Below are 15,083 nucleotides of genomic sequence, written 5' to 3'. Positions count from 1 at the left end.
GACTTTTGACCCTGCAATTGATCTGACCTTTTTCATGAAATGACAGTTTTGCATATTCGTCATTAATTCTAGGGGATAATGTAGAATAGTTGGTATATAATTGTGCATTAAGCAGATACATCACATGTCCATTGACCTCATTTTCACGGTCTAGTGACTATTTGAAAAAAAAAGTCAAGATTTTTTGTGATGTTATTTAATTATTGTGACTGAGTAATATGATAACCATATATGGTATGTGCGTACCTTGCTAGGTCCTCGTGCCCGTCACTGTGAGACGTTTTCACTTGACCCCAACCTCATTTCATGGATCAGTGAATAAGGCTAAGTTTTAATGGTCAAGACCTTATCTCAGATACTATAAGCTATAGGTCTAGTATTTTCGATGTAGGGAAGGATTGTAAGGTGTACAACGTGGAGATGTCACCTGACCTTGACCTCATTTTCATGGTTCAGTGGTTGTAGTTCAATGTTTGTGTTTTGGTCTGTTTTTCTTATACTTTATACAACAGGTCTTCTATATTTGGTGTACAGCATAATCGTAAGTTCTTCATGTCTAGCTAGCAGATGTCATTGACCATGACCACATTTTCATGGTTCAGTGGTCAAAGTTAAGTTTTTGAGTTTTGGTATTTTTTTTTCTAATACTATAAAAAAAAGAGATGTGGTATGATTGCCAATGAGACAACTATCCTCAAAAGACCAAAATGACACAAACATTAACAACTATAGGTCACCGTACGGCCTTCAACAATGAGTAGAGCCCATTCCACATAGTAAGCTATAAAAGGCCCCGATAAGACAATGTAAAACAATTCAAACGAGAAAACTGTAAAAAAATGAATGAAAAAACAAATATGTAACACATAGACAAACGACAACCACTGAATTACAGGCTCCTGACTTGGGACAGGCACATACATCAATAATCTGGCGGGTTAAACATGTGTATTAGGTCAACTATATTTGGTGCATGCAAATATTTTATGATACATATGTCAGTCTTGCAGGTTTTATTTGACCATATTTACGGTTCAATGCTCGGTGTTAAGTTTGTGTGTGGTGGTCTGTTTTTACTATACTATAAGCAATAGGTCAACTATATTTGTTGTATGGAAAAAATGGTGTGTCTGGCATGGTTCATCTGACCTTGGCCTCATTTTCATGGTCAATGTTAAGTTTTCTTGTTTATGTTTGTTTCTTAGAAACTATAAGCAAGAGGTCAATTATGTTTAGTGTATTGAATGATTGTTAGGTGTACATGTATTCCTTTTTTTGGTTTACTTTGTATATGACCCTTCATTTACTTGGATCACTGTTAAGTTTATGTGATAGTTGTAGTAAAGCTTTATATTTAAGCTATCAAGATGATACCAATAATAAGTAAAGAAGATGAGACTTTCCAGCGTGGCAGTTCATTAATACTGAAAGTATATATATATTTGCAAATTTCAAACGCTCATATTTAAAAGTAGTGTGAAGTAGTTCAAATATTACTTCTGAATTTCCTCCCTTACACTTCTTTCAAATTGTCTTAGCTGTCCTTTAACAAAAATACCCCCTTGTTTTTCCCCCTTTTTTGTCCCTAATTCATAAATGGTTTGAGCCATAATCCCCCAAAGTAAATCCTAACCATCCCTTAGTAGTATGGAATCGTGTGGTATAATTTCAAAAAGATTCACACTTTTACATAAGTTAATGTCTTGAAACTACAAAAATGCTTGCTTTTGGCCCTTTATTCCTAGACTGTTTGCCCCATAACCCTTAAAAACCCAAACCTTCTACTAATGGTATTAAACATTGGGGTACAATTTCAGAGCAATTGAAATACTTGTACACAATTTATTGTCCTGAAACTACTAGTAGATAAATGATTGTTTTTTGGCCCGTCTGGCCCCTAATTCCTAAACCTTAGGGACAATAACCTCCAAAATCAATACTAAGCTTCCTTTTGTGGTTATAGACATTGTGTTAAAATTTTATTCATTTCCATTTACTTTTACTACTGTTATTATCTGGAAACCATCCGTCTTTGGACAACGACGTGATTGCAAGTGTATTTGCATGACCTAAATAACTTCAACACTTATGCAACTGTCCACTTACTCAGAAAATTTGTATGAAACTTTGACATCTGTATGAAACAAATTTACCTAAATAGACATTATTGGTGTTCACACTATTTGAATCACTTTGCTCAGCTCTTTATAAATTAACAAATCACAGCTTTGTGACCTCAAATATGTTAACTAGCATTGATAAATTTGACCCAAAGTTATGAATTCCTCCTCTGGTTTGTTGGTGAAAGGAAGAAAAGCACGTATTCTTATCATGCATAATAGACAAATACAATCACCATATGTATAATGAAGCCTTTGAACTTGACTCACAACTGATATTTTATAGTATCAATATGCAGCTAACCTGATAATCAAAACATTCTTAATATGTTTTGTAAAAAAAAATTGCCAAAAAAATACTAGCCAACGTTTGAGAACTATTTTATTATTTAGTAAGTATTGATACGTCCTCTGAATGAATGATATTTTTACAATAACAAATACAGAATAACAATGATATTTTATTACAAAAATAGAGCTTAGCATCTTCTCTGACCATCACACTGGGCTGTAATTCTGCAGGAGTATACAATGTTTTCTCAATGCTTGTGGTATTATACTTAATTATTAATGTGAGCTTAAAAATTATCATCTTCTGACTTATTGAAACATCTCCATCATAAATTCTTAAAGTTGTTCATGTTATTTCCAATACTTACAAAACCTTATTTTTCTCTCACTCTCTCAAAATGTTTTAAATACAGCATTTCAAAGTCATTTTCAATATTAAGCGTATCAATCAAGAATAAATGATATTTATATTTATATAATTTTATAACTTAATATACCAATTTAACCAGAATTTTAAACAAAAACGCTTACTTTGCAAAACAATTTTCACTTTCTTATTCAATATCTCTTTATTTTTGCAGTATTTTCTTACAGAAAAAAATCTGAAAACATTCCCAACATAAAAATATTGGCTGTGCCCAAAAATATTGAGAAGAAAATCCATACACGTAAGAGATAACTTAACTACCAAAATCAATAGAAAAGTAGTTTCAAAAATTCAAAGTAACAAAATTGAAAATAAGTAACAATTACCTACATACTTAAAGGTCTATATATTCTACATACAGAACTCAGTTACTTTCAAGTGTAAGGAAATTCATCAAAAATTATTACAGCAATTACCACTCATATATTTCTTAGCTGTATCTAAGTTTTTTTCTCTCGCTTAAACACCAAAATACAGCTCCGTGTGATGGGGAATCTACAGATACATGTACAAAAACTATAAATACTAGACAGCACAAAATACACCTATAAATATGTTTTGTTCTATAAATCATATATGGGAGCCATGGTAACAAAAAAGCACTTAATATTAGCACTATATGATGCATGTAAGTAAAACAAATATACTAGTAACATTATGTAAGTTATCAAAAAACACGATTCAAAAGAAAACGCAAGTGCCAAAAAATGTTTTTAGGATATAAAGAGACAAAATGCGATTTATTAAAGATTCTAGAAGATAGGTTAAAGATACACAAAAAATATATAATAAATGCAAGTAAGTGAAAAAATACCAAACATCTTAATTGTAAACACACATGAAATTATCTTCTCTTTTATAAACACCTTTTTTTTAAAATCCTAATAATGAAGACATTTTCATTTCCCACCAATATTATGCAAATGATTTTAATACTATTGTCAATTCAAGATTTTTGTTGTTGGAAGCGTAAATAAGACAGATCATGTGGTTAAAGACCTAGATTACTAAAAATTCTGCCGGAAAACGGATTCAATTTTTTCACTCAAATGTTGGCATTTCCTTTTTTCAAGATATGTATTTTATAAAGAATGAAGATTGTATAAATATACAATAGTTAAAAAAAAAAATGAAAATCTTATCATATGCTAAGTGATCATTGCTAATTCAAAAGCCCTGCTTAATAGTTGTCTTAAATGTAATACATGTATGTGGAGAAAACAATATGATCACTTATGCTCAAGTCAACTGATTCACTCACACAGGCTCGTCTTTCATACTTGACATAATGTATATCAATTCTCATTTAAACTTTCTTTCAATCATTCATCAAATCTTGCCAGATTCTATTCCTTTCACAGGAGCTATTAGCTGATGAATCAGCTGATGAATCCAAAATGGCTTGCTAGAAATCAAATTAAATATGATGAAGTTACCTAATTAGAGTTTGGACAATCACAATATAACTCTCAAAATGACCTGATTAAATTGGATCAGCTCCTAGTTAACTTGGATATGGTAAGTAATATCGTTTAAATACTTTACAACCAATTTCCATACTTAAAATTTACTTTATAAAAGTGTTGTTGGACAAGCAATCATCAATGTAAAAATATGTTATTTCAACCAAAAAAGCTGGTGGTTATGTTTTCACATTTCTAAAACAGTAGCAACCCATTTTATTGTCAAACGCCTTCAATACAGCATTGAGCTTCCTCTTGTACCTACTAAAGACTGTCACATGCTCTCAAGAGGACTAACCATTCAACAATTTAAAGATTTATAATATTTGTATGGCACAGTTAGTTGTCTGACAAGGAACATCAGAGTTAAAAGGAATATTTAAATAAATAGACAAATTGTTTAATCATACTTAAGAGTTAAGGTCCATTTGAAGTCAGTTTATTGGGTTTAGATCCAGAAACAACAGATAAGGACAAACAAATCAATGATGCAGGGTTGTGGAGTATGAGATATGGTTGTAGGAATTCTAACAGTCTATGTATGGTTTTTAAGGGGTTTCGATAAGTTGTAATAAAAAAGAAAACAAATAATTATAATTCTGTGTTCGGTCAGACCCTTTGTTTAGCTTCTTTTTTCTACATTTTGTCAAGATTTTATGAGAAAATGAATTATCTTCCCCCCCAAAAAAAGGGCTTAACCTCTTTTTGTTCTCCTTCTAAAATTAAGACAATTTATCTTTATCTTTTACAGTAATATGGTCAGTGGTGTAAGGTTCAGAATACATAATTTAAATTCATCATAGCAATCATGGATATTCTAGATTAGATGTACATTTTTTTTATTCTTGCATTTGTTGGTAGTTTATTTCATTATATAAGGAATCACTGAAGCATGACTGTAGGGGATCCCCTCTTATAGCATTTAGTTGCAAACCCCCACCCCCAGTTAAAATTCAAACTCAAATTGTTTTTTTTTAATAGCCCCTATTATAATACAAAAGGAAAATAATTGACCACTTGGTAGGAAAACTTCTATATTCGTAGAGTGTTGTCATAAAAGGTAATTCATTTTAATATCTTCACCGACATATAAATAGCACTAATGTATACATCAATGGTAACAACACACATTAATGAAGGAATTCTGAGCAAGTTGAAAATTTATTATTATTTTGGCAAAAATGGAAGTGAAGCTTATGATGGTAATACTATTATGGTATCACTATCACTTTGGACATGTACTGTTAAAATAAGCTCACATGTTTCATATCCATACAATTTGGGAGTTGTTTGTTAAACATGGAATTCTAGACCTATTTATAACTATTATGCAAAAGAATTTTGATAAAAGAGTCAAAACTGATGGCACACTATATTTGAAAAATGAAATATAGATTTTCAGTATAAGCTGAAAACTGAAAAAGAATTGTTGATGGAAAATGAAGAAAATTTAGAATATTTCTTTTATTATTGTTCATATAAAGATAGGATTGGTTGACTGTTGTTTGCAGTTATGTTCAGTGACAAATGTTTCATGATTTTTTTCAGATAGATTATAAGACAGTGTTGATTCCTAATCTATATAAAACACTACATGAAATGCATTAAAAAATAACAGAAAGCAGTAAGATGAAACAAGAATACAATTGTTTCAGATTATAGGAGTCATAAGGTTTAAGAAGATATTAAAAAAATGTTTCAAAAATATTTTATCATTCCTTCTAAGTACTAACAACTCCACTCAAATCCAAACTGTACCAAGATGTATAAAATGGTAAAATACGGTAATACCTATGTGCAAACAATTTATAAAAAAATATGTATAACAAGCAGTTGATAAACACATCAAAGTTTAATAACATTTGTTTAAATGCTCACAAACACACATATTAAGTTAAATATTCCCCATATCCATTCTGAATATTAATCAAGTGTTTTGAAATTATAAATAATTTAAGCTAACTGAAGTTTGTAGAGAAAAAGTTGTGTAATCTGTATGTTACTCATAAATGTTAGATACATTATCGTTGATATTTCTCGTCTAGACAACAAAATTAGAAACAAGGGATATGTTGAAATGTTCTATTAATGATCTCTCTCTCACCGGTACCATCTTACACTCTTAACCATTCAGTCACAGAATAAATCTTCAATACAAAAATTAAACTTATATAATATAATATTCTTATATCTTCTAATTTACAATTAGTATTCAGGAATGCTACCTTTTATATTAACAGGAAAAGTATAGTGTTACAAAAAAGCTAATATATTGTTTTTGGAAATATAAAACTTTATTTAATATACTCATGATACTATTCAATTATCTTAAGGTACTAGCTATAATCTTGCTTGTTCTTTTGTTATCTTATTAAAGAAAAGATGGCTTATGGTACAAAAAACATTCAGGCCTGTCACTTGGAAAGATTCAAATATACTGATGGTTTCAGAGGTCTTTTCACTGATCCACAAACTCAGTGTTTACCACGCAGAGCGGTTGAATAGACCTACAGTTATGTTTTCACTTCATCATAACACATAGTTTAAATCTATCTGGTTATTATGCAAGTTGTATTTAGGAAGTCATATAAATCAATCAATGCAATGTACAATGCAAGTCAAATACTTCTAATTTGTATAAGTTGTAAATCTACTAGCATCTGAGTAAATAATGCATGTAATATATGTTCATCACATGCTTGCTCCCTATACTGAATGGAGAGCTTCATGAGGTATGGTTTCTTCAGAGTAGACAGCCATCAAGGTTATCACATCCGAGACTTGAAGTAGGCTTTGCTCTCCTGTTGTGAATGATGTGCGTCATGAGGTATGATTTCGTCAGATAGCCATCAAGGCCCTCGTAGCCAGAACCTAAAGCAACCTAGTAACAGTATGTCTATAGTGTTATCTAATAAATAAATGTTATATAAATATGGAAGCATTTAATATAAAACAATGTGAAAAATTTCAAAAAAATTGACCATAAAATATAACAATTTTGTGAGAAAAAAAACCTTATAACATATAAATTATAAAGTTGGAACAAATATTTGATCATATAACATGGGAGAAACTAACAAACTGTCATATTTCTAATGTGGTAGTAATTGAAATTCTACAAGCCTAATTACAAATACAAAAATTCCAGTGAATTAAATACACTTGATTTTATCAGGTACTATGACACACGAACAAGACATGTAGACCTTGATAAGAATGGTTGCTTCAAAAATTTTGGATAAAAATATAATCAACTTTTTGAAGAAAAAGAAAAAAAATTTATGGAAATGTTTCAGTGACCAATGAATTTGAGACTTTAGTTAGCCTTATAATTAACATACTGTCCCTTTTCACTTACAAATAGTACTATCCTGTATAATACATAGACATTTGTTTATCTAATTAAACATTAACACCTGAAAAACAAATGTCCAGGTTTTATATCAGGGTTCAATATACACGATGCAGAGAAATGTCATAGTCTGAGAGAAGTGGCACTATCTGTATATACATTATGTGACCTGTCTTTCCCTTTTAACTGAAATGGCTGATAAAAGTACAGAATGTTGTTGATTTGGTGGTCAACACACATCTGATGATGAGTCCTGAAGGTTAGTATGACCATGCTAGGAAGACAATCACACTGCTGTAGAACTGTTGGACCTATTCTTGCCTCGTCTTTGTGCTAAACGGGAGGCACCAACTGGTTCTAGAACAGGCTTTGGGGAATTGTTGAGAGCATTGAACATAGCCCTTACTTCACCCTGTAAATAGATAATGGTTAAGTACAATGTAAACATTGCTTACTTAAATAAACAATGGTGCTAATGTATCAAACTGTTTATTACAATTTTTTTTTATCTTTTTCTAATATTGATATTTTATTTTGATTCAGAATGGCCTTTGTTAGTCTTGTATTTTTTTAATTTTAGTTTCTTGTGTACACTCTGGAAATTAGTATGGCGTTCATTATCACTGAACTAGTATGTATTTGTTTAGGGGCCAGCTGAAGGACGCCTCTGGGTGCAGGAATTTCTCGCTACATTGAAGACCTGTTGGTGACCTTCTGCTGTTGTTTTTAATATGGTCGGGTTGTTGTCTCTTTGACACATTCCCCATTTCCATTCTCAATTTTATCATCTCTAGAACAAAAATTTATTTCTGAAAGTATTGTTTGAGTTTCAGCGGCAAAATACCCTTCAGTACTTCAATGAGAAAAGTCACAATGGGATGGATTTGCTATATGTCTTACCTTAAGTGTAGGTCCATTTAATATCAATTGTTTATCTGACAGATCTTCTCGCTGAGCAATCCATGGATGATTGAGCACTTGGGTAGCAGAGAGACGCCTTGATGGATCGACATGTAACATTTTTTGTACCAAATCCTGAAACCACAAACATGTCAATATATCATGTATAAAGTTGCCCAATTTAAATATTTTCTCTTTACTAAGTACACTTTTTAGCACTTTACAGCTGGGAATATTTTTCTCATGTTGCAGAGATTTACTTTCAATTTGCCAACCTTCATGTGCATACCTGTCAACCTGTGAGGATGAAAATGCAGGTCATGACCTGCATTGAAGAATCAAATCTCAGGTCATAACGCGTACAAACTTTTTCAAGCAGAATTCCAGTATTAATGGTACATTTAAAATGTTAATCAAAGATACCAAAACATCCATGCATGTTCACTTGGTTAAGTCATTTTAAATTCTATTAATTATTATTTTATAGCACTTTTAAAGATTTTTTTTTTTAATTTGAGTTTTATGTTGTTTGCTTTTTGAGATTATGAACCAATACAATTTATTTTCAAATGTAATTTTAAAAGGTTTAACACTACTGGCTATGTAGCTTTTAAACTTACCATCCCTTAAAGTCATAAGAAACAAGTGACAGGTGAAAAATTATGGTCTCCCAATTCTTGAACCAATGCATACACACATCATAAACTTAGGCCGTGTTCACATTGACCTAAGTTCGGTGTTGTGTTAGTGTAACTCACACGTAAACTAAACACAATTGCGTTCCCATTAATAAAACTCAATGTTTACATGTAGTTTAAATCATATTTTATCTACACACAGTCGATAGTCAGTGTAGGCTGTGTGTAGGTTAAGTGTACACAAAACTAGGCATTTAGGACATTAGTTTTATTTTTGAGTAAAATTGATATTTTTGATAATTATTAGTAAAGTGTTGTCTAAATTTTACAGATTTTTTTTTGTTAAAAAAAATTCACGTACTTTATTAACCCCTGATCAAGACTCAAAGCAGCATCATTGCCGATTCCATAAGGCAGCAACCAATTGCTTTTCGGGGGGGGGGGGGGGGAGGGGGGCAAAAACATAAAGGCAAGAGGGTGGTGTGGTGAGCTATGGATTTTGTTTGTTTGTTTTGGAAATAAAAGATGTTTCCAGTTTTTGGCCCTGAAAAAAAATATGTTTGTTTCACCCTCAGCTGCCACTATATATAATGCTAAAATTGATTTGGACTTGTCACCAAAATTTGTTCTGAAAAAAAACCAATATTCAAGTTGCATCGCTCCCCCTCCCCCTCCCCAAAAAATGAAGTACATAGTTGCTGCCTAATTCATTTGAAAAGGTCTTCCCTAATAGACTTGACGTACACAGAAATATTCGCCACTGGTCTTTACTCAAACAACGATTCACCCATACATGCATGACTAAAAAAAGTGTGAGGTAAATGATATGTTTGTCTAGTATCTTAGATCCGTTAAATAACATTTTAAATAAATTAAATAATTGTTACCCTATTCCTTTACCAAATACTCCTTGGAGAAGAAATACCATTTGAAACAAACAGAAAAAATAAAAAAAATGTATAGTGATCCCTAATATCTCAATCCTTTTTTCCGGCTGTAAGCACGCTGCTGCAGCTAACGTTTTCTAATGCATAATCAAGACATCTCTAGTATATTCAAACTACTGCAAATTATAAAAATGGCCTTCATAAAGAAGCAACCACTTAACTTAAAAAAAAGGGGAGGGTTATTTTTTTTTATCTGAGTCAGATTTTTTTCCGCGTGTACGTTTTTATTCCTTTTTTTTCGATGCTGGTGATCAAATTCTTTTTTTCCAATATTTAGCACTATAATGTATGGGAAACTCTTGATTCAGAATATTTTTTTTGTCATCAGTATGACCATTTTTTTAAATCAAATTGGGGATCGAAATATTTCCATTCCCATCCCAACCACCCCTTTTGAAGTTAAATAGTTGTTCCCTTACCGCAAGAAAAATTGTCCAAAAATTTTGAATTCAGTTCTACGTAATGAACATTTAAATGACATATAATTTACAAGTGGGAACAAATCTTATGTACAGGTAGGTAAACAAGGTGTATAGATGTGAACAAATGTAATGTGAAACCAGTGTACACTACACTAAACTAATTGTTAACATGTTTACTCTACACGGCGTTAGGTGTGAACACGGCCTTAGTCTTCTGTGCACGAATTTATCATTTTTTTTCGTGTAAATTTCGTATAATCGTCAATTTTTTTTTCAATCGGTGAGTGTTGTTGTGTAAATATGGCAGGTAATTAAAGTTCGTGTTTTGAAGCCGAAGTTTAACGATGGTCACCTGTTCGACAATCGACAAAAAATAAAACAAAAAAGCATGGAAAGAGAGCACATGATTAACATGTGAATTCAGATAATAGTTTATTTTAAGGACATCCATGTGTATTGGGATCACCGGATTTTTACAAGATGGGTCACACTGAGGTAACTTTGCATACGGATAATATGTTGGGGGAATTGGTTGCTGAAAGCAAGCAATTAAATTAAGTAAACTTCTTCTAAATATGAATAAATTAAAGAATTTTCTTCAGAAAAAAGTATATGTACATAAGTTTTATAATGAAAACTATCCATTGAGTTATAAAAATACATATATGCATTATTTTTTTTGATTTGAGGTTTCTTATGACTTTATTTCACAAGGAAATTAGACTATGATAAAATATAGTAACACAGTTAAAGGAAGTATAAATGTAAAATATAATTTTCAACTATTTTTAAAAAATTATATAAAGGTATAGAAATAATGATAAGTTATTTTTCAATATGTATTTGAATTTAATATTTTTATTTTTTTAAATCTTTTTCACCCATAAAACGTAAACATAAGGAATATTTTGAATGGTGACAAATAAGGGGAAGTAAATCTTGGTTGAAATATTTTTGTAAACCAAAAGTGCAATTTATTTACGACCTAAAGCTAAGGTAATTGGTGTTAATTAACAGTGTGTTTGACACCAAAGCTGTCAAGTGAAGCCATGCACTTAATTGGTCACTTAATTTGACAGTTTACATAGCTAGATGAACTTTCTGTTCATGGAAGAATTACGAATTTGCCGGTATTTCAATTGAATATTACTTATGAAATCAATCTCAAAGCTAAGAAATACGGGTGAAATCGGGTCATTTTCGGAATTCAGTGTTAATTTCAATGACCCGGCGGGTGATCCGGGTGATCCCTCAGAATTGTGAAAATCTCGGGTCACACCAGCAGAATACGGGTCAGTTGACGGCTATGCATGTGTGAAGGCATTAAAAATAAATGCTAGCAAAATTATGTGTGAAATTCATTTTCATTAGGTCAAATGTGAAATTTCCATTTGGTTCAATGGCTACTAATAGTTAGATATAAGAAGATGTGGAATGAGTGCCAATGAGACAACTCTGATCAAAGTGCACAATTAGTTAAAAGTAAACCTACAGTGACCTATAGTTGTTAATGTTTGTGTCATTTTGGTCTTATCTGGATAGTTGTCTCATTGGCAATCAAACCACATCTTCTTTTTTATACCTTATACGTCAAAGAACTGCCTTCAATATGGAACAGTGGCTCACACAGAACAGCAAGCTATAAAGGAACATCAAATTAGACAATACATTTTTAAGAGATATATAATAAACTTACCTTTGCCCCTTCAGATACACTATCCCAATTGCCACCACTTATTTTAAACTTTCCAACGCCAATCCGGGACAAGATATCATTAGGTGTGTCATTTGGACCATTTGCAAATGGAGTGTGTCTGTAATGAATAAAAACACAATACAATAATACAGCATACATAATTATATAATTTTCCATCTACTAAATGACTTTTGTAAACAGGCTCATATTCTTTGGAAGAAAAATACTATAATTGGCCATGTATAATCTAATTGGTAATGGAACCTTGTCCATACACCCTTTTTTGCCACTTTAATTTCGAAACCTTTTGTCACTTGTTATAAACATACAGTGTAACTAGTGTTTGATCATATTTTCATGGAAATATGGCCATTACTTGATTCATGTTTTCCCCATTACACTGTGGGGATTTTATCTCATGTATTATAAGACTCCAGATACCATTCTGACCTTCAACTTGTAAATTTTTCTTTGGTAGAAATGAAGAGAACATGTAAAACTTTCCAGTTGAATAATGGTTCATATGGTACATACCCTGCTAACATGGTGTATAACAATACACCTAAACTCCAGATATCACAGGCTGCATCATACCCCTGTCTTTTTAGCACCTTAAAAATAAAGACATCCAACTGTAATAATTGCATTTATATTACTATAAAAACAAGTCTATACTTAGCAACATTACTATTGGTCAACATTAGCAATGTGCAATTTTGAAAAGAACAGGACTAGATGTCTATAGAATTAATTGTATATTCTACTTATCTAAAACCATAAGGGTATTTCCTGAACTTTTATTCATGCAAATTATTCATTAAACATGCATACTTTTATTTATATACTGTGGAAGCAGGAATTTTCGTGGAGAATTAAATTTTGTTCATTTCATGGAAAGAATATATCAATGAAATTAAAACCCTCACGAAAATTTACCCTACATTTTATATCCCTTAAATTTACTGAAAACTACAAAATTAAATCCCCATCAAATGATATATAGAGACCAAACCACAAAATTTTGACCCCACGAAAATTAATGTTTCTACAGTATCTTCTTTCAATTGAACTGTATAATAATTATAATACAACTCTGACTTATATAGTTGTATGTAAAGACTATGATTTATAATTATTATAGAATAACGACAGTTTAGACCTCTCCAAGGTATTTGTATAAAATTTTGTAGTCTTTAGAAATGTAGTACTGAATACAGTAAGAGTAGATAAACCACACAATGTCAGACCCATCACACTAAGATATCACTCTCCCTGTAGGTGTATTACACACTCCCCAATCCTCAGGTGGGTGACTATACTAGAGTCTACTCTTACCTTAGACGTTAAATATGAAACTGTACCCGTCTAAAAAGAATGTAACCAGTGCAATTTAGTATGAGTAACTCTAAAAATAAACACACTTGGGGGTTTGGACACACACTTATTTTAGTAGCCCATGACCATGCATATAATTTGAACACTCTTCTAATGGCTCAGACTAAAAAAACTGCCCAACCACCAATTTTCTTGTCCCTGTTATGTAATTTTTGGAAAAGCCTTAAATAATTTCTTTTTTTAAAATTCTCAAAGATTTAAATGTAAATAAATCAGAAACCGTATTTATCTATTATAAACAAGATGTAATTTAAATTAGTTTCTCATATCTTCTGCTTTGACATGAGATGTTCTCTGACAGATATTTCCCTCACATACTGGTGATCTCACACAAGACTTACATGCTTACTTTTCAACAACTAACTAAGTAAATTGACATCAGATTAACTACCTAATTTCTCACAGACATAGTATCTCCCATGAGGCATATAAACAAATTTAAATTCTAATGATGACATAAGACTTTGTACTTTTACTTTTGTTCTAAATGAAAACCCCTAAATATCTAGAGGGTTAACCTACAGAAGTTAAGTGAGTACTAAACAGTTGAAACAATAGATGATGAGAAAATGTTTGTTTCTATAGGTACATTATACATAAGAAAATTGTTTCTAAATAAAACTACAGCTCAAATATGACAGGTTTCATAAACAAATCACAACTATTACCAGGTGCTCCTGATGATACTGAAATCCTGAAAAATTTTGGAGGTTCAATAAAATCTACCATTTGTTTTGTTAATTTTTATAAAATCACAGACTTGTTTTCTACTACAGTAAACCTGTATAAACCGGCCGGCTACGGGACTATGAAAAAGGGCCGGTTTGGACAGTGAGCCGGTTTATTCAAGTTTCCGTTTTGACCGGAAGTTAATGACTTGTGACGTCCAACATTTTGCATGTGAAAGTTCTCTCTGATTGTAAATTATATCTGATAAATTAAAATACTTTCACATTGTTTTTCATTGTTTGCATTTGCATCATAATGCTCGCGTTGTATGGATTGTAAGACGAGAGTTTCGATTTACTCCCATGATCAATAATTTGAAATGTTAGAATGGCCAATTAAAAAGCCAGAAAATTATCAAACATAATTTCATCACTTTCGAAACATTGTCATACAGTGTATAATATCCATTGATTGTTTTCATCCAAGTGTTTTTCATTATCAAGGTAATTTGTTAAGGGGTTCACAACAGGGAACCCAGGATTTCGAAATCACGATGTGAATTTCTTACTCCGCTATTTTAATTTGTTTATCCAAGTTAAAAAGTAAGTTCAACCCGAGATATATTTGGTGTGTCTTTTCGTTTAATTGACACGTTTATAATGTTTTAATAAATAATACAGCTCACTACTGTAAGATTGTAGGTTCACAGTTTGACACCTGACTAATTGATTATCAAATATGTTTTGAGTGCATATGGATCATT

At 31.4% G+C, this 15,083-nt stretch overlaps 1 protein-coding gene across 1 annotated transcript in view; it reads right to left on the bottom strand.

Annotated features, from left to right (window-relative positions):
• Positions 1–2,485: 2,485 nt before the first annotated feature.
• Positions 2,486–15,083, bottom strand: part of LOC134686893 (ribosomal protein S6 kinase 2 beta-like) — a 33,794-nt gene continuing 21,196 nt past the window's right edge. The window contains exons 18-21 of the mRNA XM_063546728.1: positions 12,791–12,867; positions 12,257–12,374; positions 8,554–8,688; positions 2,486–8,065 (exon numbers count right to left, since the gene is read on the bottom strand). Coding sequence (XP_063402798.1) covers positions 7,940–8,065; positions 8,554–8,688; positions 12,257–12,374; positions 12,791–12,867 — 456 coding nt within the window. The 3' untranslated portion in view covers positions 2,486–7,939. The remainder of the gene's footprint in view (positions 8,066–8,553; positions 8,689–12,256; positions 12,375–12,790; positions 12,868–15,083) is intronic.

This window comes from Mytilus trossulus, chromosome 10 (assembly GCF_036588685.1).
Source record: "Mytilus trossulus isolate FHL-02 chromosome 10, PNRI_Mtr1.1.1.hap1, whole genome shotgun sequence".
Taxonomy (NCBI): Eukaryota; Metazoa; Mollusca; class Bivalvia; order Mytilida; family Mytilidae; genus Mytilus; species Mytilus trossulus.
The sequence above is the reverse complement of the archived record's forward strand: the minus strand, read 5'-3'. Positions and strand labels throughout refer to the sequence as shown.